The 26,856-nt window shown below is 38.6% G+C and overlaps 14 protein-coding genes and 1 non-coding gene across 15 annotated transcripts; 6 read left to right on the top strand and 9 right to left on the bottom strand.

Annotated features, from left to right (window-relative positions):
- Window positions 1-229: 229 nt before the first annotated feature.
- I206_103123 (uncharacterized protein) lies at window positions 230-1,279 on the bottom strand (the record flags this gene model as incomplete). The annotated part of the gene is made up of 3 exons (XM_019153638.1): window positions 230-1,016; window positions 1,080-1,128; window positions 1,210-1,279. 3 exons carry the CDS (start codon window positions 1,277-1,279, stop codon window positions 230-232), a joined length of 906 nt encoding a protein of 301 aa, XP_019013799.1.
- Window positions 1,280-1,800: 521 nt separating this feature from the next.
- Window positions 1,801-2,718, bottom strand: I206_103124 (uncharacterized protein; the record flags this gene model as incomplete). Its single annotated transcript, XM_019153637.1, has 1 exon — window positions 1,801-2,718. The coding sequence occupies one exon, from the start codon at window positions 2,716-2,718 to the stop codon at window positions 1,801-1,803; it is 918 nt and encodes a 305-aa protein (XP_019013798.1).
- A 945-nt stretch (window positions 2,719-3,663) lies between these two features.
- Window positions 3,664-4,963, bottom strand: I206_103125 (uncharacterized protein; the record flags this gene model as incomplete). The annotated part of the gene is made up of 2 exons (XM_019153636.1): window positions 3,664-4,523; window positions 4,600-4,963. The coding sequence occupies 2 exons, from the start codon at window positions 4,961-4,963 to the stop codon at window positions 3,664-3,666; spliced, it is 1,224 nt and encodes a 407-aa protein (XP_019013797.1).
- A 626-nt stretch (window positions 4,964-5,589) lies between these two features.
- I206_103126 (uncharacterized protein) lies at window positions 5,590-8,031 on the bottom strand (the record flags this gene model as incomplete). The annotated part of the gene is made up of 5 exons (XM_019153635.2): window positions 5,590-5,779; window positions 5,831-6,146; window positions 6,214-6,531; window positions 6,650-7,554; window positions 7,616-8,031. The coding sequence occupies 5 exons, from the start codon at window positions 8,029-8,031 to the stop codon at window positions 5,590-5,592; spliced, it is 2,145 nt and encodes a 714-aa protein (XP_019013796.2).
- Window positions 8,032-8,308: 277 nt separating this feature from the next.
- Window positions 8,309-10,632, bottom strand: I206_103127 (uncharacterized protein; the record flags this gene model as incomplete). The annotated part of the gene is made up of 5 exons (XM_019153634.1): window positions 8,309-9,103; window positions 9,158-10,031; window positions 10,087-10,264; window positions 10,337-10,481; window positions 10,555-10,632. 5 exons carry the CDS (start codon window positions 10,630-10,632, stop codon window positions 8,309-8,311), a joined length of 2,070 nt encoding a protein of 689 aa, XP_019013795.1.
- A 394-nt stretch (window positions 10,633-11,026) lies between these two features.
- On the top strand, window positions 11,027-11,743 carry I206_103128 (uncharacterized protein; the record flags this gene model as incomplete). The annotated part of the gene is made up of 1 exon (XM_019153633.1): window positions 11,027-11,743. The coding sequence occupies one exon, from the start codon at window positions 11,027-11,029 to the stop codon at window positions 11,741-11,743; it is 717 nt and encodes a 238-aa protein (XP_019013794.1).
- A 273-nt stretch (window positions 11,744-12,016) lies between these two features.
- Window positions 12,017-13,032, bottom strand: I206_103129 (uncharacterized protein; the record flags this gene model as incomplete). Its single annotated transcript, XM_019153632.1, has 5 exons — window positions 12,017-12,265; window positions 12,393-12,465; window positions 12,547-12,767; window positions 12,888-12,968; window positions 13,030-13,032. 5 exons carry the CDS (start codon window positions 13,030-13,032, stop codon window positions 12,017-12,019), a joined length of 627 nt encoding a protein of 208 aa, XP_019013793.1.
- A 248-nt stretch (window positions 13,033-13,280) lies between these two features.
- I206_103130 (uncharacterized protein) lies at window positions 13,281-14,234 on the top strand (the record flags this gene model as incomplete). Its single annotated transcript, XM_019153631.1, has 3 exons — window positions 13,281-13,927; window positions 14,009-14,112; window positions 14,176-14,234. 3 exons carry the CDS (start codon window positions 13,281-13,283, stop codon window positions 14,232-14,234), a joined length of 810 nt encoding a protein of 269 aa, XP_019013792.1.
- Window positions 14,235-14,418: 184 nt separating this feature from the next.
- On the bottom strand, window positions 14,419-15,716 carry I206_103131 (uncharacterized protein; the record flags this gene model as incomplete). Its single annotated transcript, XM_019153630.1, has 4 exons — window positions 14,419-14,517; window positions 14,592-14,917; window positions 15,045-15,122; window positions 15,194-15,716. 4 exons carry the CDS (start codon window positions 15,714-15,716, stop codon window positions 14,419-14,421), a joined length of 1,026 nt encoding a protein of 341 aa, XP_019013791.1.
- Window positions 15,717-16,593: 877 nt separating this feature from the next.
- On the top strand, window positions 16,594-17,373 carry I206_103132 (uncharacterized protein; the record flags this gene model as incomplete). The annotated part of the gene is made up of 4 exons (XM_019153629.1): window positions 16,594-16,642; window positions 16,732-16,852; window positions 16,926-17,148; window positions 17,230-17,373. The coding sequence occupies 4 exons, from the start codon at window positions 16,594-16,596 to the stop codon at window positions 17,371-17,373; spliced, it is 537 nt and encodes a 178-aa protein (XP_019013790.1).
- An 815-nt stretch (window positions 17,374-18,188) lies between these two features.
- Window positions 18,189-19,445, top strand: I206_103133 (uncharacterized protein; the record flags this gene model as incomplete). The annotated part of the gene is made up of 5 exons (XM_019153628.1): window positions 18,189-18,220; window positions 18,322-18,419; window positions 18,527-18,782; window positions 18,949-19,107; window positions 19,232-19,445. 5 exons carry the CDS (start codon window positions 18,189-18,191, stop codon window positions 19,443-19,445), a joined length of 759 nt encoding a protein of 252 aa, XP_019013789.1.
- Window positions 19,446-19,731: 286 nt separating this feature from the next.
- I206_103134 (uncharacterized protein) lies at window positions 19,732-20,900 on the bottom strand (the record flags this gene model as incomplete). The annotated part of the gene is made up of 5 exons (XM_019153627.1): window positions 19,732-19,795; window positions 19,869-20,338; window positions 20,405-20,557; window positions 20,614-20,768; window positions 20,861-20,900. 5 exons carry the CDS (start codon window positions 20,898-20,900, stop codon window positions 19,732-19,734), a joined length of 882 nt encoding a protein of 293 aa, XP_019013788.1.
- Window positions 20,901-21,375: 475 nt separating this feature from the next.
- Window positions 21,376-22,350, top strand: I206_103135 (uncharacterized protein; the record flags this gene model as incomplete). The annotated part of the gene is made up of 6 exons (XM_019153626.1): window positions 21,376-21,456; window positions 21,538-21,562; window positions 21,741-21,838; window positions 22,043-22,086; window positions 22,154-22,230; window positions 22,301-22,350. 6 exons carry the CDS (start codon window positions 21,376-21,378, stop codon window positions 22,348-22,350), a joined length of 375 nt encoding a protein of 124 aa, XP_019013787.1.
- A 1,139-nt stretch (window positions 22,351-23,489) lies between these two features.
- I206_103136 lies at window positions 23,490-23,595 on the top strand. Its single transcript has one exon. It is a non-coding gene; the product is annotated as a tRNA-Lys (tRNA).
- Window positions 23,596-24,926: 1,331 nt separating this feature from the next.
- On the bottom strand, window positions 24,927-26,775 carry I206_103137 (uncharacterized protein; the record flags this gene model as incomplete). Its single annotated transcript, XM_070202686.1, has 8 exons — window positions 24,927-24,937; window positions 24,996-25,149; window positions 25,218-25,442; window positions 25,494-25,900; window positions 25,951-26,045; window positions 26,106-26,304; window positions 26,362-26,670; window positions 26,760-26,775. The coding sequence occupies 8 exons, from the start codon at window positions 26,773-26,775 to the stop codon at window positions 24,927-24,929; spliced, it is 1,416 nt and encodes a 471-aa protein (XP_070058787.1).
- Window positions 26,776-26,856: the final 81 nt, after the last annotated feature.

Here is a 26,856-nt window from a genome sequence, read left to right on the forward strand (position 1 = left end):
CTCCAATAAGCAGGAAAGGCCAGACAAGAAGACTGGCTGGAAGCCTCGCCCTAACAAGAGCCAAAGTTGTTCAATGTGCCTTCGATGTCTTCAACATACGGCCTTCTGGCGACATCAACGCATGTTTGACTACGTACAGGCTGTGCATGAGAAAACATTACATCACTGATATACATAGGCACCCGACCACTAAGTTCTTGATCATCAAATAACTCATTTCAGTGAAGGATCATGAATGACTAAATCTCTCCTCAGGGACCGGTTTTGACTCTTCATCTCCATCTTCCCACCATCCGTTACATAGACGAACCGATCTTACAAAATCGTCTCTCCACATGCCGTCAGCTTCAGAAAGTCTATATCTATCACGAGTTGAACTGATAATAAGTTCGCGCAATATTGGCGCAAAAAAAGTTAACGCGCCTTGAGCAATTTCAGGACTGAATTCTGGCTTTCTACACCCGATATCCAAAGTGTCCCATATATGACTTGCAAGATCTCTACTGCGCTTGACAGCTATATGTTTATCTCTTTCTTCTTTATATCTAGTAGAACTGGGGAAAGAGGCAGATTCAAGTTCAAATCTGATTCTACCTATATCATCTCGCCACGCTTCTGGATTTTTACCTTGTTGTCGCCATAACTCCTGGTTGATGTCTCTGTCATACCATTCTTTGTCGAATTCATCTGGGATATTCTTCATGTCTTTGATGTATGCCTCAAAAGCGCCTGTTACCTCTCTCCAGGTGTAGATATCCTTCATTGGTACGGAGAGTCGTCTTTCCGATCGGGATTCAATTGTAGCTTCAGGTTCCGTAGACTGCACCTCTGACGAAGTAGCTTGCTCTGGTTGATGAGGATCTGTTGAATAACCAGTCAAGGGCGGGATTGCGAAGCTATTGGAGTTGGGATAGTGTCCAACAGGAGGCAGGAGCGCAACACTGTTTGACGAGTTTGGAGGGGTACCGGAATTGATCGACTGTGGATTACCCAGCCTTCCGGTTGTCCGATTCGGTCTGTTCCAACTTCTACAAGCTTCTGCTTGCCATGAGTCGGGATTTACGCTCCCAGCAGTTCACTCTCTGACAGGTGTTGGGTCACCGAGGTCGCGACTTGTGTTATCTGTATCTAAAAGCAGTTGCGTAGTGTTAATTCAATAAGCCGAATCTCATAATTCACAAGATAACTTGGATGTACCATGAAACTCACCTTGAGATGTATTATTCCGTTTGCGACCAAATAATCTGCTGAACTTGTGTTTGTTTGTACTTCCAGGCATTGTCAATGATCAATTTGTATTGTCTGGGTGAATTATTGCAACGTAGAGTGAAGTAAGAATCGAAGGAGTGGCAATCTGTTATCCCCTGACGATTGTCCTATATATGCAGGGGCACTCGTAAGCCTGCAGCGGAATGCCTCCTTTGTCATGGAAGAAGACGGATGACAACGTCATCTGTAGAAGTATAGGAAAGTGTTCTGGGCACAGCTTTCATTGTAGTCGTCAGACCTGAGTCATCATATACAGTGTTTGGATCAACATCCTCGTCTTGTCCGATGATGTAGTACTGTACACGTCCGTAATATAAAACCTCTTCGCCTGGTGTGTGTGTGATATCTCGTTCTTGTGTACGTGAACAACTCGTTAAAATAGATGCATAATAAACAAATAGAAAAAAGGTAATCGCAAAGAAACCTTCTTAGAGAAGAGCCTGAATAGGTCTCGTAAAAAATTGCTCCCAAAACCTAAGATGATCTGCTGTCGTTGGTATAGCCATTCGGTTGGTGGTGCTCCTCGATAGCTTATACGTCCTCCACTCCAACGATCTTTGCGAGTCTTCCAACGAGTTCATACTCGATCTTAGCGTTCTCATAATCTTCGGAAACTTGTGAGGGATATTGAGCTATCGTCCCTGGGTCAGAAGATGTTTCGACCAGACTCTTAAGCTCTTCACACCTGTCATTCAGCTTAATTGTAGTCTTTGTGATTGCATCGACTAGCCAAGGCTTGGTAATTCCCATTGAATCGTTTGACTCTGCATGATCCAGGATGACTTTCATACCAGTAGCGATTTCGATGTTGAGAGGTGGCATCTTCAATGTGGCCCAATCAGATGCCGCCTTCTGTTTGAAAGGAGCAACAGTGTCATGGCTATCGCAAGCCTTCTGGCATTGTTCGGCATAAATATCAAGATGTTCTTGCCAGTCTTCATCCCAATCCGCTGAACCATGTAGTTTTTGCTTCCAGTGACGTGCGGCCTCGTATCGATAGTGACCCATTAGGTCGCCTCTGGCTTTAATTAGATGACTATTGACGTAGTTGCTAATGTTTTGTTTGAACACTCCGCTGGACGGCAATTCTTCGCTAGCCGTGTATTTGCATGATTCCGTATTATCCCAATCCACCTTTGCATGGCGTTCAGCACTAGAGATATAGTCGTGGAGAGTTGGCTGATTAGCACCGTCCCCTTCATGCTGCCAGTATCCGCCGCTTGGCGACTGGGCTTGGTAAGCTGACGGATTCCCCTTCTTTGCTGGGAAAGGATAAGGATAGAAAACACGGACCAGTCCAGAATTTGAGACAACGTTGGGGTCTTGACAGAGTGAAATGGCTGGCCCTGAGGCTGTTGCATTGAACTGGGAGGAAGGAGTGATGCTCCCGCCGATGTTCGTATCGGGTCGAGAGGATCCGGGTGCTATCGCAGACCAAGTCAGTCTCATGGGGTATAAGTTGACTCGCGAGTTGATATGACCTTACTGCTATATGTCCTCTGGCTAGTATCTCCTCCCTTGCCTTTACTTCTAAACTTACTAAATACACTACGCATAGTGAGGCAGGTTGTTGTCTCCAAATAATGACTTTTTTGGAAATGATATATAGTAAAATTCACGAAATATTGTGAAATAGTCTGATTCCAAGTAAGGATTGCGACATTTATATATGTCTGAGATAGGGTGGCAAGGCCTTTAAAACAGACAAGCGCATTATACAAACATGAACCATCTCTTGCAAGGCCAGTTTCCGAAGGCGACTCGTCAATGGATGCTCATTCGGCCGGATCATTTGGAAGCTACAAATCTTTTAACGATGCTCGTTCTTTTGTGGGTCTTCTGTGGTCTGGACCGATGACGAAATTTTTTCACTTGCAAGATCCGTCCAGAAAGACTATTCAGCTTCAAGAGAAGGCGAGTGGAGCGACTTTGGACGTCATGCGAAAGGGAAGTACCAACACCAATCGAATTTGATGATCAGTCGTGAAAGGATACCGTTACTCGTAAAGAAATGAAAGGGAGGCATTGCAAATTTGAAGATTTCATATAGCTCGACGAGCATTTACGAATGAAGATCGAAGGGAGAGAAGGGGGAGACAGAAGCAACTAAGCGATTTCGATAGTCAATCGGTGCCACTTGAAGATACTGTACAGTGCGACTATTGAAATACAGTGACTCAGAGTGTCATCTCCTTGTCTCACGAAATCCGTATATACTTAAAATCATGCCAATATGCAACTTTATACATTCCAAGCGATTCATATATACTGGCTATATACATGCTAAAAATGTGCTGAAGATCATGGACTTAAGAGTATGGTGGAGAACGCTGAGAAGTGTTTCGGGATAGACTAGATTTCAGAGATTGTCACAGAAAGGGTGAACAATTTGCTTCAAAAAGAAGAAGAAGAAGCTGTTAATTTCTGGGTCAGGGCTTTCAACTTTGATCGAGCACTAGATGATCCCCCCGAACTCGAAATGCCGGTGTCAGGCTCATATTGTCTGATAGTCGCATGTTCTGATCCATCTTTGTTGGTTATCAATTTCAAGCTTTTTTCTATACCGCTCTCGAGATCCAATTTCCCATTTCTCGGTAAGTGACCTTCTTTTTTAATAGCTTGCGCCTCGAATTCTCCATAGCTCGATTCAGTCCATTCATTCACCTTTGCCTCATTCTTGTATTGCAGTCGAGAATGGGCCCACGATTTACAAACTTCGGCCAATCCCTCAAGAGCTAAAGATGCTTTATCCTCACCACTGAGTGTAAGAGTAGTTTGTCTTGAAAGCAAGTCACTAATTGCCTTGCCGTAAGAATTCACACTATAAGAGAGTAATTCCATCTGGAAAAGTTCTTCAGATCCTATATGTGATCGATAAAAGTTGACTTTAGCTGTAGGACCGGTGAGATCATGATTGTAGCTCTGATAATCGGTGTTGGCATAATTTCTAAAGAATGCAGGCCATTCCTGTCTGTTACTTTTGTTATAGCTCTCTTCGTTCTGTTTTTTATTTCTCAAGATAATTGGTTCTATTTGAGTGAATCCAACTTCTTCCCGAAGTCTGGTCAAATGAGTTTCCCGAGTTTCGTCGTCGAGGTAAATCCAATTATCAGGGAGCGGTTCTCCTCCAGCTGGGTGAGGTGCTCTGTGCTCTTTGAGTTCATCGAATTGGTTCTGGAGCTCTACTTTTCGTTTAGGGCATGTTGTATCATTGATTGTTTTTGTCATTTCCCTGAATCTGATTCCATCGACAGCTGTTCACCATGGTTATTCGTGTATCAGAACATCAGCGTTATATCACTAATATCTTCTGTTAAGACTTCAACTCACACTCGACGTGCGCACTTCTCCACTGTCTATTATGACAGTGTATATCCTCGTAAATTTTACCGGTAATCCAAGACATGGAAAGTCTGAAGTCTTGAAAATCTTTATCCGACTTCTCTCGGAGCTGAAAATCAAGTTCATCATCGATTGACTTCCGATGTTTTTCGTAAATAATATCAGTCTTAGTCTTAACTCTCTGATTGGTGACACGATCGTGATCTAAATGGTACACAGTCGATGGCAAAGGAGGAATACGTAGTCGGATGACATCTACGATAGTAGAGACTGGAATTGTCACTTGGCCAGAACGAGCGAAAACATTGTTATTACCGCTGAAACCAGATGATGTTTGTATGGCAGAAGACATATTTAGTATGGGTAAATGATCAAAGAAATAGTTTGTAAAATGGATTGAAAAGTCGTTTGTATTGTTGATGATGGGATTGGAATGAAGTTGATATTCAGAAATTAGATTTGTGAACTCAGACGTCCGTATATATAGGTTTTGTCTGCCCTCATGAGAGGAACTGATTCGAGTCGATTTTACTCTTTCTTTTACTCTTATCAAAGGAAAAAATGACAACACAAGAAGCAGTAAAAGAGTACAAGTACAAAAGATCTTTTATGATACACGTTATAGATTATCAAAGGTTCTAAAAGGCTAGACGCAAGAAGCGAGGTATTTAAGAATGAACGTCAAATATAATGTGCATCAGAATTCATGAAGGGATATGGAATGCTGGACGCAAGAAGCCGTAATCCAGATACAAAGGACCATCTGGTAGATACGAAGGCTCAGATACAGTATGATTCACGCAAGAAATCATGATACAATTCCAAAGCTATTACGAAATCATCTTCGGTCGTCAGACCGATACGTCTGACGTACTCGTAAAACAGAGGCTCATCATCGCCTCGGTCATCACACAAAAGAGAGAATAGCAATGCATTTTACATCATAACGTCGTTTAGCATCTTTTGTTATATTATACGTCATATTTCCGGCTTATCCGTCTCATCGTTACTTGAAACATTTGAGAACTCATCCTTTAATACTCGATATAAAATACTGTATTTCTTCCATGTATAGGTAGCTTTAGGTATTTCATCCCATAATCTTTTCCGATCATCGATATCTAAGAATTCGGTTCCTAATGTCTGCAAAGCTTGGCAAATGTATCCTCTAAATTTCCGTTTCAGCTCATTTCCCTTTTCATGTATGAGTTGTACTTACTCGACTGTACCTATTTTGATACCTCTCTCTTCGGCTATATCCTCAATCGTTCGGCTTTTGAGATATTCACTCAATGCAGATAGTTGGGCAGGCGCAGGAGGCTTCACGCCTTCTGGTACATCAACGATCTTTTCGCCCAATTGTATTTGCCTCGCACCGTAGTACGTATTGAGAGCCGCACCACCTGACGTTGTTGTCGGGAACGATCCTACTTTTTTAAGATACCTATCGAGATCTACTGTGACATTATTCTCCTCTGCCATAACACGGAGTTTCTTGTAAATCTGCAACGAGGAATACACATCGTTTGCCGCATCTACAACCAGATTGCAAGAATGAGCAATTTCAGCACGAGCGTTTGCAAAGTGGAAAAGAACGCTTACAGTCTTTCTGCTTTTGGTCTAAAACGCTGAACCAATCACCCCTTCTCACATCCTTATCTTTATCCAACTGTTTACCCAAATATGTTCGACATAGCGTCGCTAGACTGATCAATCCACTCCCTGGACCTGTATTTATCGGATCAACCCCTCTTGCAAGAGCAGAAAGTTCAAGTAATCCATGTAAGCTCAATTCAGGTGGTGTAGATGGAAAATGTTGAGGGAAGTCTCGAAGTAATTTTCTACCGTCTCCATTAACTTGCACGCCCATCTTATATATAGATGGAGATCGAAGAATTTCTATCGCTTTGTTTGGAATGTCTATTTACATCATACTCATTTATATCAGCTTATCTCCCGTCCTCATCGCACAATACATACAAGCCAGCAATGCTATCATTATAGGGAACAATCTAATCAAATTATGATAGCCACTCACCCATGGACTCTCCTAGGTGAATTAGGACAATCAACTTGTCATCGCAAAATTGCATTAAAGCCGTTCTACCTTGACCAAAAATGTATTCCTTCTTGATTGGATCCCAAGTCATTCCAATTTTCTTTTCCCATGTCGACCCGTCTGGACGAGTCATCTTATACACTCCTGCAGGGGGCCATTCAAGGTCGAAACCCAACACATTTCCTTTCAGACAACTTAACAGATCATTAGCTTCTTCAGTTGAACTAGTATAAACAACTTGAGGTGCCGGTGAATATTGACCATAATGGAAATAAGGTAACCCTTTCATGCCATCTTCTTGCGGAACATCCTTCGATCTCCCATTGATCATCCTCGTTGAAGAACTACTGACCAGCGTATTTTGCTTGTTGATGGATGATATTGACTTGGGTTTAAGAGCTTTAGGTACAAAGTTTAATTTCCCAAGTTCTTCAGCTAATACATCCAATTCCCTCCTATTATTGAGTGAAGAAGGTGATCTACTTGAATTTTGGGATTGAATTCCCGAATCAGATTGAGAATTTTGACTATAGTTTCGACTTTGACTAGATTGTGTTGAACTCGCTTCTGTACTTGTATAATGAGCTGTATATCTTGGTTTATTAGTTGGAGGAGCTGTCCTTGAACTGCTAAAAAAAGGATGTATAGGTTTATCTTTCATTTCTAATTTGATCGAAGGTGAACCCGATCCTTGAGATGCAGGAATAGGGGTAGTTCTTGGAAGAGGAGATGTGAAATGTGGGACTGCTCTTGGTCGAGGTATGCTTTTGGGTGACGGAGTAGGTGAAGCTGATGAGATTGAAATTGGAGATGCTATTGAGCCTGAACCTGAGGCAGAAGTGTTCAATTGGGATTTCGATGTAGGTGTAGTCTGGATATGTCTCCTGTTGGAAGAATGTAAGCCATAATACTATTTGTAATGTAGATCCTTCAATAGGTACTCACCGGAGAGATAATGGTTCTTTGGTGAAAATCGCTTGACCTTCCCAAATACCTATACCCAACTCAAGATTTAAATCGTCTAATTTGGCTTTTCCTTTTCCTTTCATCTGACTTTGCTGATCAACCGAACTCATGGTGTTAGGATTAATTGTCGACATGTTACTTTCGTTCGAAGCAGATTCTTTAACGGTTGATTTAACGTTATATTCACGTCTTGACAAAATACTCGATTGAGGCAAAAGCAAAAGAGAAGAAGATGCGATTGCACTTGAGCTCAATCTTGAGCAGAATGAAGGTTTACCCATTGACCATGATCTAAAACCAAATATGTTACTATAATATCTTAATTCATTTTTTGAGTTTATAAGGCTGAAATTGACAAGTGATCGGGTAAATCGCCGTATATGTGTTTGTGACATAATGATGTTTTGTTTGGTTCCGGCGGTTGAATACTTTCATGAAAATAAATCATGAAATTCAATTCAATGTTGGGCATTCGTATGGAAAGGACAAAGGAAACACCAGAATAACATCATTTGTGGAATTGATATATATGCATGATATTATATGTAAGAATTACAAAACAAACAAATGTCAAATATCCTTCAGCTTCTCATCCAATTACGCACAGATCACTCTTTCATAATTTGACCCTGAAAAAGGAAGCTCTTAAATTCATTCATCTTGAAACATAGTTCAATCACTCTCTTCCATTTCATCATCCTCATCCTCTTCCCCTTGAGTATCTATCAGAATTTTCCATTCGCTCTCTATTAAGTTGAAAATATCTGATGACTCCTTTACCTCCCGCTTTATAGTTTCAATCACATCATAAGCAGCTCTTCCTTGACCCTTCCTGCCTAAGAGAACTTTGGAATATACCAAAGCAGCTTGAGCTTTCTCATAAGGTGTTCTAGATATAATTCTCCATGATTCGAATATTTTCTTCAGATCTTCGACTTTGATTTCCGATATATCTAATGAGGTGAATACAATTTTATATGTATCAAAAGTGGGTTGATATGATTTTACAATTTCCAACATTTCCTTCACGTCTTTAGTTGATTTGAGTGACTCATTGATGTATAAACCAAGTACATCTCCATGTATACCAGGAACATTCTTATCTAACCTCAATGATTCTTTCAAGATTGATTTCCAACCTTGTTCATCTAATGAACAATTGTCTACCCATAATCTCCATATTATTCTGACTTGATCTTTTTCTTCGTCTTTCAGGCCTGACTGTGTAACTTGTCGAGCGACCTCTTCGAATGTCTTGCGTAGCGAGGCAATATCGGTAGACTCGGCGATTTCAGCTTGTAACCGATATAATTGGATGGAAGGATTATTAGGATAGATCTCAGCGTATGAACGAGCAGTCTCCATTCTTGTGGAAGACAACGATTCAAGGTGGGCTATCAGAAGTGATGCGGGCGGTCGAGATGATGGTTTCGTTATTGTAGAGAATATTGATTTCAAGTATTCGGTCTAATCAGAATAGTCTTGTTAGCTTTTTTCGCGGATGACAAATATGACACTTACCAGTTCGATATTATCTTCAAATTTCCCAATCATATTGATCAACCAAAATCCAACGATTTCCTTCCAAGAGTCATCATCCTTATCGACCTTCAGCGACTTCCTAATCTCTTTGCCGATTCTACCTAGCTCTTCTACCAATTCGACTCCTTGTAGAACTACCTCTCCGACTTCAATATCTGCACTTTCAGGACTATATTCCCGATCATATAATCCCTTTGTAGTAATAATCAATCTGGCTTTTGCTGAAATTGCTCTGCTTTGTGTATGTATACGACTGATTTCTCCTAATTCCTCATATAGAACTCCTAAGCATTTCGTTCGGAGTGGAGAAGGATATTGCCTGAACATATTGATTAAGCTTTGTCGGAATTCCATACCGTCTCCTTCCTCGCTTGGAGGTTCGTTAGGCGGTATAGCCTCCAGAGCCGATTGTAAAGCATGTATAACCAATTGACCAGCTAAAATTGCTTTTCTTGCATCTTCTCCTTCAGGTCCAAATGCTCCTTCACCACCTTTCAACGCATCTGTATCCCCATCGAATCCTTCCGCATTCTCTAATTTTGTTTCTTCATCTTTGATACCTAATAATGCCCATCTACGTCGTAATGCTTCTACCCATCCCAACTCTAATTTGACATATTCCCTCCATAAATCCTTCGATTGAGGTACAAATCTCAAACCAAGTAATAAAGTTGTTCGAGCTGGATCTATACCTTCTATAGCAAAACCTGGCTTTTGAGTCGTAGAAGCAGAAGGTAGATCCAATTTGGATGTTGACGGAATGGATTCTCGAGGGAAAGGAGATCCAGGATGTAAGTGGTAATACGTCTGAAGCAGGTACAAAGTTGGAGAAGTAGGATGATGTTGTAGTGCACTATTATGATATTAGTCAGGACCAGTACACTTTCGCAAGAAATTAGTTTACTCACCTATTCAATCCTTTTCCTACAACCTTTCTCATACCTTCTCTACTTGCATATTCGACATATGCTAACCATGTAGCCAAATCTCCAGGAAATTTACCAGTCGCTCGTTTGAGAATATATAATGCTCTTCGTGGTAAAGAGAAGGACGATGCGGAGGGTGGAGGAGGATTAAGGTGATATTCTGATTTCATATTTAGCAAATATCAGCTATATCATTTGCGATATGGCTAAAGTTGGCCAATTAGCAGCTCACTCAATTTCTTATATCTAACTTTTCTCAATCTTTCAAGATTAATTTCGTATTCTGCATATTTAAAAAAATCCTCTTTACGAATATTCCTTCGAATTAAGGAAGTTTCGAATGATGTTCTTTTCTTGGTAATTTGATTGATCTCGCTCTGATGCAAGCAAGCGACTGGGTTAGCTCTTATAGCATACCTGTCTGATATTACTTTGAATCAATGAACGGACCTTTGTGAATAATCCTTTCTCGTAGAGATCTTTGAGCTCTGGCAAAGTCGCTTCCATTTGAAATTGGACTTTTTCCATTTTGACGAAATATCACTATTTTTTATGTTGTGCTGAGTGACGGAGTGTTACAGATATCCCCCTTGTCGATTGATGATATCAGACGGGACTATATGGTGATGTCTCTAGGGGTGAGTTTCTAAATTGTATATAATTGAACGAAGTCGTATGAATGTGACCGGTGGACAGATTAGATTGAAATTCAACTTTTTTTGTCTGCGTCCAGTGTGATTACGTAATATGTAGTGGTAGATAAAAATACCGGATAGAACTCGTTCGTTTCTTGGAAAAGTCACAAGTATATTTATTCAACTTATACATATTCATTTGTACATTACAACACAAAGCATAGAGACTTGATCAACAAAGAGACCTTGTGTTACTGACTGGTCTGATCAGCATTCTATCTTCAAAAATGAATCCAACAAATATTCGTCAATCAGCTCGTTCAATTCGATCATATTCTTCTAAACCTTCATCATCTAAATCAATCACTACAAATTATCCACCAAAAAAATCAAATGGACGTACATTACCTTCATCAACATTAAGATCTTTAATATCATTACATCATAATTCAATTGGTTTTTTACAAAATTCAAAAGATATTAAAATTGGTTTTGATAATTCATTTAAAAATACAAGATCTGATCCATATTTTAAATCATATAATGATTATATTTCAAATCAATTAAATACTTTTAATAATTCAAATTTAAATAAAAAACAAGGTGGATTAGAAAATTTAATTGAAAAATCAAATAATAATGAAAGTTTTGGTTTAGGTGGAAATTTTGGTTCTGGTTTTGGTTTTGGACAAAAAAATAATAATAATAAAAAAATTTATCCAGCTGAAAATGTTCAAAAAAATTTTAAAATTCGTCAATCTCAATTATGGTCTGAAACTTCAACATTAGGTCAAAGTAGAGATTTACAATTTTTAAGTGAAAGAGAATTATTATTACAAGAAGCTTTATATGGTACTTGGGAAAGAGGTGGACAAGGTATGAATAAAATTGAACCTTCTTTAGATGGTTTATTAGAATTTATAGAAGCTAAAGGAAAAACAGTTGAAGAATATGCTGAAGAATGGAAAGGACGTGATGGACCAAAGGAAGATATAAAAGAATAAGAGTAATCATACAGACACGGTCAGAGCAACCAAGACCTAAGGAAGTAGACTGGAATCTGGACCAGATAACCTGGTAGTTATAAACATATCAATTGTAATTTTTGCATGTGATGCTGTACTTCACCCTCTAAGAAGATCTTCTCCTTGTACGATTGACTTAAGGTGGACAGATAGGCATCAATGGATGTCGTACCCCATTTATTCATCATGATGCTGTACTTTGTACGACCATTTAAGGGGTATTCACATATCCGCTCTACTTACTTCCCTGCTTTATCCACTTCGTTTTACCTGAAGTTGCTGTACCCGCTTATCTCCCTTCTCCATCCTAGCTTTCAATTTAGCCTGTCTTTTAGATTCAGATTTATCTCCTTCTTGTCCTTGAGCTGCGACTCCACCTTGTGCTTGGGCTTGGGCTTGAGCAGGATCACGAGGTTGTTTAGGACCGAAAATACCTGGTAAGAACATCGCTAAGATAGGTCGAATAGTAGAAAACAATTTGTACGCTCCGAAAGCTGGGATCTGACGATAAGACATTCGATCAGCGATTTGGCCACATTAGATTTCATGTCATGCCGATCATGTTATTTTAAAGCGTTGAAAGAGGGCAAGGAATTGCCATGAAAGGGTTACAGGAAAAATGACTTACCAATAACGATAGCCACCATATCCAATCACCTAAGATCGCTGATCCAAGAGTACATATCCAAGTCATATAGATTCTATAATTTGTTCATGATCAGCATTAGCTGAGTGATTTTCCCATTGATTCATTTCATTTTCGAGCCAAAATCAGTACTTACAAATCCCAACCTAATTCGACAATTCCCTTTCCACCTAAATCTTCTCCTACTCTGACTTGCCCTGAACCAGGTCTAGAAGGTGTTCCAATGGTTTTGAACCATCTCCAAGTGATAATTGAACCTCCAACAAATATTATGTGTAGGAAAATGACGAACTTCCGTGGTATGAAAGAACGGGATGTTATGAGTGAAAGGAGGAATCGAATTGTGGGAGATAATACCTTTAAAGTAATGCTCAAATCAGCAATGTTCAAGGACAAACTCATCAATTTGCGCTGTGGTGCGGATAGCTTCTCTTTCTTACACCTGCAAGCTTTCGCTTGAAATCGAAAATAACCTACATTGACGACTAATAGGCCCAATTCCAGGTTCTTCAAGGCGGTCTCGTTAGCCGAAGCTATCCGTTTCGACGATGCGTTTGCCTGCGGACCGAATTGATCAGCTTTGATGCCCTTGGTCTCAGGTACTTGTCAGCTGACTCACCATGATGCTTGCCAACTTAGCGATGCTATGACGAGCGCAAATACGAACGAATAAAGGAAATCTTGGGTAAGAGTGAAGGAGTGGAATCTGACTTCGAGGAATGGGTGGAGGTGGTCCGAGCGGGAATGAAATTTCAGTTCAACCTATTTCGAGGTCATCTTGTGATTCTTTGATGTTTATCAGGAATATCGCTTTCACTTCTTGATAATTTTGTACATCTGCAGCTTTCTGGGCATTACGCTATCAGCACAATGCGTATATTTCTTCCTCTACTGAAATCAAGCGCATCCTCTTCAAGATGGATATCAAGACAACAAAAAGATCCATACGTTAAATCAAGAATTTCTTCTAAAGGTAAAGATAATTTTTCATATAGATCAAGATCATCTTTTAAATTAATTTCTTTAATAAATAAACATCCAAATTTATTACACTCCAATTCAAATTCAAATTCAAATTCAGATAATTTTAAAGTAATTGTAGATTTAGGTGCAGCACCAGGAGGATGGACACAAGTAATTTCAAATTTATCTTTAAAATTTAATTTAGATTTAAAAATATTTGCATTAGATTTATTAAATATTGAACCTATTAAAAATGTTAATATAATTAAAGGTGATTTTTTATCAGAAAAAATTAGAAATGAATTAAAAATTCAAATTAATAATCATAATAATAATAATAATGAAAAAGAAAAAGAACAAATTGAAATTGTTGATACAATTTTAAGTGATATGATGTCTCCTATGACTGGAAATAGAATTAGAGATGTACAATTAAGTCTTCAACTTTGCCAAATTGCTAATTTATTTGCAAGAAATACACTTAAAATTGCTAAACAAGGTGAAGAAATTTTAAAAATTGGTAATAAAAGAATTTTTCCAGGTGGGAATTTAGTGTAAGTTAAATGAAAATTCTATTGCATCAGATCTTCAAGAACGAGGAATGTTTTAGCTGATTCGCACATTGAATGATATAGCATGAAATTTTTTGCTCATCCTGATATGGATGAATTCCGTTCTACCGAATTAGATCCTTGGTTTAGTAAAGTAGTAGTGGAAAAACCAAAAGAATCGAGAGCAGGTGAGATTAAAATCTGAATTCTCCATTTTATTGAGTTATCAAAGCTGACATTGATATTTATAGAATCAAGCGAAGCGTATTGGGTATGTCTAGGGTATAAAGGCGATCCTGCGACACGCTAGATTTCATTTTCTTATACCTCGTTAGCAACCATGCAATTTGGAAAAACATGGGTTCTTTCAATTATTTCGCCCACCAACGGTATACGGCAATTGGTACCACATGCCCACGTAGTGAAGACTCAACATTATACAAAAGGGAAATACAACTTAAAAGTCCAAAATTGCATATGAAGGAGTTGGCAAATTACCTCAGTATCCTCAATACCGAAAAAGCTATTAAAAAAATCGATCCACCGTTCAGAGCGTGATCATAGATCGACAGCGCAGATGACACCTTCAACACCTATCAATTCATCCATCAGAATGATCGTTCGGCATGCAACTATTATCAAAGAGGGCCGGAAAGGCAAAACTCACTTTGCCAAAAACGACTCCATCTTTATTACTCTTGAATCTTGGATCCCCATATTCCATCAAAGTACCTGTAAATTCAGGTAAAGTAGCAACCATAGTCATGCTCCCTTCATAATCATTCAAACTTCCTGAAGAGGTTCCTGGATTTGCATTATCCACAGAAGTGTCATTGTTTGGATCAAAGGAATTTAAATGATAGAACGACATTGATTTGGATCCACCGCATATAGAAGTATCATTACCGGAACAAGGAGAAGTGCATAAGGTTGAATCTGATGAGATGGACGAAGAAGTTATGAATGATCCGCAAAAACAGGCATTACCATTTTCTTTCAAAAAGTTAGCTCATGAAAACCGTCAATCAAAGAAAGCGATCGAAAGAAAAAGCGATCGAAAGAAGTCATATATCTCAAGATTCGAAAATGCAAGTGAGAGATCAATGGGGTAGTGACTTACGAAGTCCGGCAAAATGATATTGTGTTGCTGAACATGCTAAAATGCATAATTCAGGTGTCAATGCTTCAGATGTTGCATCTAATTCAAGGTTAACATATAACCTGATTTAGCTGTACTTAATTGAAGGATTGAATTGAGAGAAGACTCACATGTTGTGTTGAGCGCTGGTATACCATTGATATTATCTACACAACCCCAATATACCCAATCACTCTGCATGAATTGCTTTGGAGGGCTTGAGGTAGATGAAGAAGATGATGATCGAGCATTACTTGAAATTGAGATGGCGGTGCTGTCCAGTATAGGAGGTGCTGACGAAGAAGAAGAAGAAGAAATAAGGATACTTGAATTTGGTGTAGTATGCTGGACTATCAGTGAAGATGAAGGGATCTGAGCTTTTTGAACAGTAGCTGCAGTTGCAGATTTAAGGTTTTGACTGGTCGCACTAGATTTAAGAGTTGTCAAAGGTATTATACTTCTAATTGATGTTACAGTTACCTGTTGGACCACTGTAGTAGCTGTTGTAGCCTTTACGGATACTAGACTTCTTCTAGTTGAAGTTGTTTGTACTGCCGTATCTGACTGAGATGTATCAGATCCTGAATCGAAAGAATCGGAATTAACAAACTGGGACCATGGTGACCATGAAGAACCACTCCAAAAGAATGCCATATTCTCAACAACGTAAATAGTAGAATGAATGGATATTAATTTCGACTTAAAATGTGTAATAGGTCAAACATGATATAAAGGTTAAATCATCTTTGTTTCATGATTTCAATACCAAACTCCGTCTGATCACATTGTGATATAAATCTATACAATCTGGACAAAGTCCAAGCGTTAAAGTTAGTGAGATCCCACACAAACTTTTATTAGTGCTTAAAAATTATGAAGGATTCCTTTATCAAGGTACAGATTGTATAGTCAGTGATTTATTTACCATATTTTGCGATCAGCCGAGAATGCACGCATCAGAGTAAAGTCAGCGTAGAGTTAATAGCGCGAGAAGCTTGGTGATTCAAACATTGTAAGAAACGGAGCATTATTCAAAAATCGATACAATCAACTGTGAATGTGTAAAATCAAAGTCGAACACACAAACATAGATCCACCTTCCAAGATATGCTAGTGCTCGTGCTTCCATTAGACCTTGTAGTCCTAAGCGCACGGATCCAGAAGTGGTCGAGTATATTCTAACACTCAAGGTGATTGTTCCATTTCGAGCATCTTTCAAAAAGTCATTATTAGTAGACAGTGAATATATATTCCATGCACAATAACCCATTTTGAGAAGCGTTCGTGGATCGATAAAATCATTCACGATCGTATAAATGGAGTTTTTACGATATCCGACGTGTCTTTAGTGATGTCATGATTATGATATTTCGATCGGCAGTGAACTCACTTGATATCTCATGACCTTTTCATACAAGACAGTGTATTCAAACTATCTCTTCAATTATCATTCAGTTCACATAATCATAATCGAATCTGCAATTTCACTTGTTCATACTCTTATTTCAACAACAAAGAATCTATAAATACAATGGCCAGTTCAAATTCTAAATTACCGATTTTCATAGCTTCCGCTATTGGTGGGTTTTGTCTTCTCTGTCTGCTTAAAACGTATTTGCGTAAAATCAGAGGGGCTTATCATGACTGATACCTTCTTGTTCGTAATCAGGTGCTCTTGGTGCGGTGTACATCGTAGCACCAAAGACTGAACTTTCAGGAATGGGTAAACCCAAAGAAGCAATTAAAGATGGTCGAAGTCAATCTGCTGTTGATGGAAAGAATAACGATGGGTAGGTTTAAGTCGAATTACATCATCTCCTTACGCATGATATATACCAGTGATTGACGAACATCTGAGATCAGATCTCCATCTGTTAATTCACCTCATCCAGCATTAAAATATGGTGGTGCTGCACCAGGAGATCAAAAATCAACTACAGTAGCTGGACAATCTGAATCATCTAGAAAATCTCATTCTGCAGAACATGATGTTAAAACTAGAGAGGATCCTACTGCTAGTAGTGGTCAAGGTTTAGCTCAAATGAGAGAAAGGAAAGAAAAAGGTATGGGATTACCTAGTCCTCAAGTGAGTTCAAAATCCTTTTTTTTCTCTTTCTAAAGTTTAATTTCGTGAAAATGCTAATCTGTATGTTTTCTTGTTGTATAGGGTGGAGATAGTCCTGCTCAACCAGTAAAAGCTCAAAAAGGATATAATGATGGTCAAGGTCCTCCTCATCCCGATGGACCTCATGAGAAAAGTACTGGTAAAGAAGGTAGAAGCGGTTGGTCATCTTGGTTGGGTGGAAAGTGATTTTAGATAGTCAGGGAGGTTTTGTAAGTAGTAATAAGCAGACAAAGATAATCAAATAAGCAAATGTAACGCCAAGGTATATATTATATTCATCGATGCACAAGTTTACGACTTATTGCAAGTTACATTTTGGTGTCAACTTTAAAATATCCCCTTCCGATCGAACTCACATTCTGATATTTCAAGCTAAGGTTTGTTTTTCTTATTCTGATACCCATCAGCTTATCATCAACTTGCGGCCATAAACTCCATATAGGATCACAACTTGGTGGAACCCCTGACAACTAACTCGGTAATAAGCAGCTCGCGATGCGGGGTGTGTCGATTTTTCCGAAGCACGTCTCATCCGGATTTGGCTTGGAGTATTGTCATGTTTCCAGTATAATCATACTATCGGTCTGGATTTGCTTTGGCTATGCACTTGCACTTACACCTGCTTGCTCAATTGTACACCCGTACTTGTAGACCTTTGAGGACACAAGAAAACACAGGGTCAGCTGTAGTAGGGGACGAGCTAGCCGTAGATGTTGTCTGTTACGTAATCGTCCAAAGCGCATGAGCGCAAGCGTGTCGTCGCGAATGTCCAAGTAAGAGTGACACAATCGTCAATCGTCTAACTGAACATTATATAGATAGATCTATACTTAATCAATTACTTGACTTAACATTCAGTACTGATCCAATCAAGCTTTTGAAACAATTCCTCATTCCCCTTCTGATAAGTGTTAGCCATCTACATCCCGATTCTCCGACTTCAACGGATCCATCTTATCCCATCAACCTTTGTTCATCTTAAATCAAGTAATTAGCTCAACATGTCTGGTCCAGGAAGTGGTGGTGCTTATTCGTGAGTCAACCTTACATGACTTGCCATAGACCGAATCCATGCTTGTCTACCCTGCAAGAGGTATTTCTGTTGATACTCGCTAATACGCGATACATGTGCAGCTTCTCCCTTACTACCTTCTCTCCCTCTGGTAAATTAGTACAAATTGAACATGCTTTAGCAGCTGTATCAGGAGGAACAACGTCATTAGGTATTAAGGGTCAGTTAATCTCTGTCTCATTATCAAACAATACTATTATCCCAATATATTCTACGTTCGATTTAAAGTTGAATAGAAGTTTAACTGATATTCTTTTGGATATATAGCTACAAATGGTATAGTTCTTGCAACAGAAAAGAAATCACCTTCTTTATTATTAGATACATCAGCTTTAGAAAAAGTTGCACCAATTTGTTCAAATATTGGATTTGTTTATTCCGGTATGGGACCTGATTTTCGTATTTTAGTTGCAAAAGCTAGGAAAATTGCTCAAGCTTATTGGAAAGTATATGGAGAATATCCACCTACAAAAGTATTAGTTCAAGAAGTTGCTGGTGTTATGCAAAAAGCTACTCAATCTGGGTGAGTTTGATAATTACTTTTTTCAGTTTTTGTTCAACCGGATTACAAGTAGGAGAAGAAGAAGAACATTATAAATCAATGTTATGGAAAGTAGGATAACAGAAAGAAAATTAAAGTATTATGTTTGTTGTATTATTCGCTGATAATTTTCTCTCACACGTTTTAGAGGTGTAAGACCATATGGTATTTCTCTTCTTATCGCAGGATGGGATTCACATAGAGGTCAATCATTATGGCAAATTGATCCTTCAGGTTCATATTGGGCTTGGAAAGCAAGTGCTATTGGAAAAAATATGGTTAATGCCAAAACTTTCTTAGAGAAAAGGTGTGTCCTATTTGCGGAAATCTTATATAACCAATATCTTTCTCTCTCTGTCATTGCATAATCTTATTTTCTGTTTTTCCCCAAATAACGACTTTATGCTAAATTTTAAACATTACTTTAATAGATATAATGATGAACTTTCACTTGAAGATGCTATTCATACAGCACTTTTAACTTTAAAAGAAGGATTTGAAGGTGCAATGACTGAACAAACTATTGAAATTGGAATTGTAACTATTCCAACACCTGATCAAATGGTTGAAAAATCAGGTGAAAGATTACCACCTACATTTAGGAAATTAACTGAAAATGAAGTTAAAGATTATTTATCTTTGTAATAAAATGAATATTTTCCAATAAAGTATAGTCTAGATAATGGATTAGATGATGAAGACATGTATATATATATCCATGAATACTAATTCGAGACGATTGAAATGGATGTCTGAGATCTGTCAATTACAATCAAGACAAATTGAAAAATACACGAAACCTATACTGCATTTCTCTTCTTTATTGACTATTTACATACTTAGTATTCTTGTACAATTGATCATAGTCCTGTTTTAAATATCGCTTTCTTCTACAACTGAATGTATGTTACTTTCTGGAATAAAAAGTTAATTAAGCCTTCTTCACTCCCCTACTTGGTGCTTTTCTAGTTCCTTCATTAGGTTCTTTGGTAGTTCTGTGATAATAAATCACAATCAACATACATCTTGCGTAACGCGTATGCGATATTTGGGAAGAATCTGACTCACTTCGTTTTCTTACTAGCGGGCTGTTCTGATTTTGAGCCTTCGCCCCCACGTTTCTCCCCTACCTCAGAATCATCTTCAACCTTTTTATTAGGTGGTCTACCTCTACCTCTGGATTTAGGTTTCTCGATTTCGGTAGATCCGTTTTCTTCCTCTTTGTTTTCGACTTTCTTATTTGGTGGTCTACCCCTACCTCTAGATTTAGGTTTCTCAGTTTCAGTAGACTCTTCTTCTTCTTCTTCAATTTCAACCTTTTTATTGGGTGGTCTACCTCTTCCTCTAGATTTAGGTTTTTCAGTTTCATCTTCTTTAGCTTCTTCTACTTTCCCTTCCTTCTTATCATCTAAATCGTCTTCTTTCTTGTGATTCTCGGATTTGCCCTTCGATTTAGGTTTTTCAGCTTTTTTCGAAGTTGGTTTATCGGAATTTTTGGGTTGTTCCGATTTAGAGAGAGTTTTCATTGGATCGTGTCCCTATTCATAATCAACAAATGTCAGTTACACTTCAAGCAGTACACTCGAATGAGATTGATCATTTACCCAATTCTTCAAACTTCTAGTTGATTTACTTTTTTCCAATTCTTCTGGACCTTTAGTTTCTTTCAATTTACTTTCTTGTGCTAAATGTCTTTTACAATATGAAACTACTTTTCGCATGTGTTCTTTATCTTCATCAGTATATTTTGATGGGTCCTACATCACAACGATAAATGTCAGCTGCAGTTTAATATAAGGAATAACGAATTTACCTTATTAGGATTTCTTTTAAGAATATCAACAATCTTCCTTCCACTCTCGTGACCTATAGATTCACCTGAACCATCTTCTTTTTGGAATCCGGTAGTCTCTGAGCCCTCAGTCTTGAGATACTCTTCGAGCTCTTCGGCAGACATATTAACGATTTCTAAAACGGTACCAACGTCAATTCGATACTGTTTCTTTTTCTCTATTCTTACAAAATGAAGGTCTTATAAAATGGTGTTTTTGCATACTTACCATTAAAATCGTTAACTACTTCTTGTTCTGATTTAACCATCTTGAGATATGATACGAATTTATAATTGATATATGGTTAGTGAGAATTATAATAAATGATCAATTTGTCAATAGAAGAAACAGGCAAAAACAACTTAAAATGATTGATATTCCTTATTATTCATATATTTTATTTTTAATCTTATTTATTTATTTTGATTAATTAAAAATGATTTAACTTTGATTTCCAGTGTCGTCATATCATTCCAACTTGATAAACAAATACATATTTACGTAATTAGATTTAATCGCACTTCTTCTTGATACTTTATTAACGTGATCCACTTTTCATAAATACTCCCGTCATTTTACTCTACTCTGGTCGCAACATGAATTCCAAGAGCAAGATCAAGTCTTGAAAGAAAGGATAACATATTAAGTATTGACCAAATCACCATTGCATCTGCTTATATTGTGATCTTTCTCGTCATCATAAACACTCGGACGACAGAAAATCCAGACAAATCGTATTAAAAATGGCCAATTTAGGTGTACCAGTCAAGCTTCTTCATGAATCTTTGGGTCATATAGTGACTGTTGAGTTGAAAACAGGAGAGGTGAGTCTTAATTGCAAAGATTACTCGCCTCAAAATACGAGGTACCAAGATGTCGTTCACTGATACTTGTCACATATTTAGATGTACAGAGGAAAGTTAATGGAGGGTAAGTGGATTTATGTGTTCCCGAGTGGTAATGGGCTAATTGATCATTATCTACTTTAACACATTCTCTCTTCTGAAATTCTATACCTGTCAACGACTATTACCACATTCCTCATTCTTGTCGAAATTATTCATTACCATCCATGCTGTCTGCGACTGCTTCACCTCAACCCATACAGCCGAAGATTCATTGAATATCTCATTGAGGGAAATAACAGTCACAGCTAGAGATGGACGTGTATCGCAATTAGAGCAAGTGTATATCCGAGGTAGTATGGTGAGTGCATTTGATTAAGATAAGACAACTTAGATAGACAATTCTATGTCTTCCCGTGGCACACGTTGGGGAAGAGGTCATAGAGTTGGCAAATTCTGTCAAGGCGTATAATTTTGGACAACCCACAACACGATTCATTTCTTCGGTCCGACATGTACTTATGTGCTTAGGCTAAAAGCTTGATGCTAATTCTCATCGTCACAGATCCGATTTGTCATTGTACCGGATCTACTCGCCAATGCACCTATGTGAGTATCATTCAACAGCTTATAATAGGCAAGCCGAATTTGAAACTAATCTCCTCGCTTTTGATAGGTTCAAGAGAGTTGGACCTAATGCAATGAGAGGAAGAGGTATTGGAGCAGCTAGAGGAAGAGCAACTATCCAACGAGGTGAGTCTTGCGTAATAATCCCTTCGGAGAGAGCATTGACAGGAAAGCTGATGCTCGTTAATAATCTTAGCAAACGCACGACGTGGTACTACTCGAACGAATCAAGGTGTCAGGCGATAGGCGTGATTTGGGTGGATTGAAATTTATGAAAAGAACGCTAGATAGATATCATAAGAAAGGAATGACCTTGGTGTAGAATGTCATTCTGAGAAGAAATATCAAGTTTCCTTTTGATATCACTTCATACTTCAAAATGTATAGCTTAGGTATATCTAAGATCATGCAAATATACATGTCATTAAAGATGGATCATGAAATCGATTTAGAGTGTAAGACCTATATGAGATTAGATAGGCCATCGAACTGCGTCATTTCCAGACTCTTATCAATCCTATAGCTTGGATATGTGCTAATTGTGAACGCGAACAATTTCGTGAATGGCTCATCAAGCATGATCAATATCTAATACTGTCAATAATCATCTATGTTCTGTCCAGTGATCGATTGAGTGGGATTGGACGTTCGAAATAGCGAAAGATAGTATTACTTGATAAATATACCGTCAAGTACCAATTTTGCACTTATGTATAATGATCTATTTTAATAACGCTAAGTTCGAGCTACTTTGGACTGTTTCATTTCACATACGGTCAAAGCTTAATCCTCAAGCGTGGCATAGCTGAAATCATCCAACATGATATACTTTGAATGAACATATTTCGCCTCAGCGAAGCGCTGCAGCCCTCAGCTTCCTCAGCTGGTATACCCCAAACTAGATCTACCATTGCTTGAAGATGGTAAACATTGATATCCCGACCATCAGGTTGCGTAGGCCCGTTCTGTAAGTAAAGCCTCAAGTCGATTAACCGGTTCTCAATCAAAGTCATATCAAGGCAACGATAATATAATATAAGATTTCGCAATCAGTCTGCTTAACCTTTGTGCTTCGATTCCACGACTTCCGATTACTTTCAACCTTTACGAAAACAAGAGCCTTGTCAAGGATTTTTGGGAAGAAAAAAAGGAAATAGAAAAACCCTTGAATAGGAAAAAGATAAATCCCTCTAGCAATAAGTAATATTGTGGTTCATTCGTCTGGAAATGCTTCAAAATCATACTAAAATGCGAGCTATTCTCGTCAAGGAGCAGCGACGGGGGTTGTGCTTACGGCATGGAACAGATTGTTGTCGGAAACGTTGCATAAAAAGTTATGATTGTACAAAGGTTTCTATCGTTGCGAAAAGCAAGCAAAAGCATCAGCCCACGTAGCTCAATTGGTTAGAGCATCCGACTTTTAAGAGTTTCGATTCAATTCGATGCTTAAAGGTCATCGGAAGGCTGGGGGTTCGAGTCCCCCCGTAGGCTTCCTTTTTGCCCCCTCTGTCTTTTTGCTTTTAGTCTCGAGTGTATGAAAAGAGCGAATAGAAATGCCACCTTTTGCTTCGCGTTTACTTTTTAAGGGCTTTTGTCTATTCTTTCGACTGTTCTTTTGCATGAGGTGATGGTTCGACCGCCCTCCTTCTTGTAGACAAGTCCGCTTGTTGAAAAACAGGGTGTTGCATATCACAGGCAGCTAGTAAAGATGACATTGAGATTGGAAACCCTGTAATTGCCTCCTTCTATTCCTTATTAATTTTATCAAGTACATTCGCCCTTCCCTAACTATTAGTCCGATAGTCTTTACTTTTCATGTCATCATGAAGGTCATGATTTTACGACTTCAACTGTGGTGTTCCATCGATACAATATCATCTTTTATACTCCTATTCCAGCTATTTGAAAGTTCTACATACAGCAAGACTGTGGTCTTGGTACATTTCGCACTGACAATCCAACTGCTATGTTATCTGAGTACTCAAGGTGCAGTTCTGGCGTTGATGCAGGAAAAGGGGATGAGATATGTCTTACTATAACAAATTAATCTAACAACTGTCACTCAGTTATGAAAAACCTTGAGAACACAAACGGTCAAAGCGTTTTATATGGCGCATCAATTCTCATCTTTATGCTTCTGATATTCATCAGCAAGTGCTCAAGTAGCTTTTATACTGAATTACATGTATGAAACTATTAAGAAGGTCTAGTGGGCGAATCAAAATGAAATAACAAGGTTTACTACTTTCAATTTTACTAAACAAGTCAAAGATCGTGTTACTCCCTTCGTTCGATCTGCGATCGCCTTTCTCGAAATTAAGTAGAATATATGTAATCGTCATACTGACTGTTGAAATGATTGTAATTTTAACGAAACTGAGAATCTTGATCGTACGACGTCACCAATAATAGGGTGAGTGAAGCTTCCTTATTCACCTATTATTGTTGGGCAGGCGAGCTCATAATTTTGTATATAGATAGTTCCACTTCATTACGCCTAAAAAGCATCAAACAGGGCAAGGTCAATCGGAAATAAAATATACAAACGAAATATAATAGATGATGAATCTACAAAATACTCTACAAGGTTTGAATATAGAAATCATCGATAAATACTTGCATTATTGCTTGAAGGTTGAATTTGAGCAAAAGCAAGCATAATCACTATTGAAAAGAATGATAAATATAACACCACTCAGACTCGTGCACCACAATATAGGCTTAGCATTTATTAATCTGCGCACCAAGCATGCACCTTGTATTTGACATATACATATACATTTTATGCATATATCCCATAAAATCAAATCAATTTATACAATCTACTTGCAACCTGTACGCGATTTGCCAGTCAGCTCGATTTATAGCAAAAATAATCACGACCAACTCACGTTGATGAACGATGTTTATACCATGCTCCTCATACTCATCTTTTGTTACCCACAATTGATGGAAAGTACCTAATGACGCTAAAACCGAACCTCCAACCCATGAAGCGTATTTTCGCTCGAACGGTATTGTAGGCGAATGGATCTTAATTTTTTGCTATTGGTGATGTTTTATCAGCTGACAATCTGCAGTGAAAGTATACATATCAATCAGCTGTGACTCACACTAGGCATCAAAGCAGCCAATTCCACATCCAGCCTTTCTATCAATCCCCTAGTCAACGAGGTATTACCAACTACGACTATATTCTGCAATAAAGACGCTCTAACATCCACGTCACATGCCATTATACTATCATGTACAAGCTGAGAGAGGGAGACGAGGTCTTTGAGAGAATGAGAGTGATCGGTATTGCTTATTCCACGAAGATTTGCAGGTGGTTCAACAGACTAAAAAATGTCATGAGCAAAGGGCCTTGCCTAGATTTGAAGCCCACTCACCTGGTTGAAATAATTTTTAGGATCAAATAACATTTCAGTAAACCTATAACGCTCTTCACCAAAGTATTGATGATAACCATCTGGAAATTCGTAAAGGACTTGAGGGAGATCTTTCGAAGTGTTAAAGTCGAATCCTTTGTAATTTACGATTTCAGTTGTAGCTTCTTTCCAATTTTCTATGACACCGTTCTCGCTCCATTTCTTCCATGATGCTGTTGTCCCACTCATCCTGTCGTCTCGCAAGACTGGATTCGCTTTCGTTCCTGGGTTTAATTGCGGATCTCGTTTCGAGATCAGATGCCTTGACGCGAGGGATAAGGGGAAATCACGGGTTGAAGAGGGTTTGATGAAATGGGAGTGGAATTGGGATATCAGAAGTTCAGATCCGAGAGGTTGTCTCATGGTCCCTACTCCTTATATAAGCTTGACTGCCGCAGGATGCATCTGGAAAGCTTACCCGCTCGCAAAGCGTATCCATCAACAATTGGAACTACGCTACTATGTGTGTATCCTACATCGAGGACCAGGGCAGTGGGTTTACCTGCAGCGAATCTGTTTTGGAAGTCTAAGAGTCAGCTAATAATTCCTCTCGTAACTCAATAGCACACTCACGCAGACAATACACCTGCCGAACCGAAATACAAAGCTGGCATTTTCTCGCCTTCAAACACCATCTGAGTTAACTGTTCTCTAGCTTTTGTAGTATTCCATGCTGGTTCAGTGATCATTAAAGGATGTTCCTCTGGATTCACACCAAGTCTATCGTGGAGTATATGATTCAATAATCTTGACGCAGGTTCCGCATCGTAAACTACGCAGTTATACATTAGTTTTGTTGCACAAAAGGAAAAAAAAGGTGGAAGCTTACCGATGCCATCTTGCATGAAATTATCAACTTCCATACCTTTCCTCCATACTCCAACTCCATCATCACCTACAAAATACTTCCTTGTCGTTTTCCCAGATGTCCCATTCGCGCCCTCCCCACCATTCTCCATTACGACATCCTCCCCTTCTGCTGCTGCGTTGGCATTACCATTCGTGGTGGAAGATTCGCCTTCCGGAGTATCTATATATCCATAGAACGAAGGAGTGACTACTCTTGGACAATCTTCACCTGCATACCCTGCTCTAGTTGTATACGAGCCAAAGTCGACCACTAGGGCTGATACCTCGTCTAGAATAAGGAACAGGAAGGGTTTCTTAGCTTGGATATGATAAAGACGTGACATGAGGAGTTTTGAAGACAGAACATTTCAGACATACCTCCATTGTACACCATCTTGTATACTTGATATTGCTTCTTCTCCTATGGAGGTTGTTGATGTTAGATCAATAATATGTAGAGAAGCAATATTTATGT

The sequence above is a fragment of the Kwoniella pini genome, chromosome 4 (assembly GCF_000512605.2).
Source record: "Kwoniella pini CBS 10737 chromosome 4, complete sequence".
Taxonomy (NCBI): Eukaryota; Fungi; Basidiomycota; class Tremellomycetes; order Tremellales; family Cryptococcaceae; genus Kwoniella; species Kwoniella pini.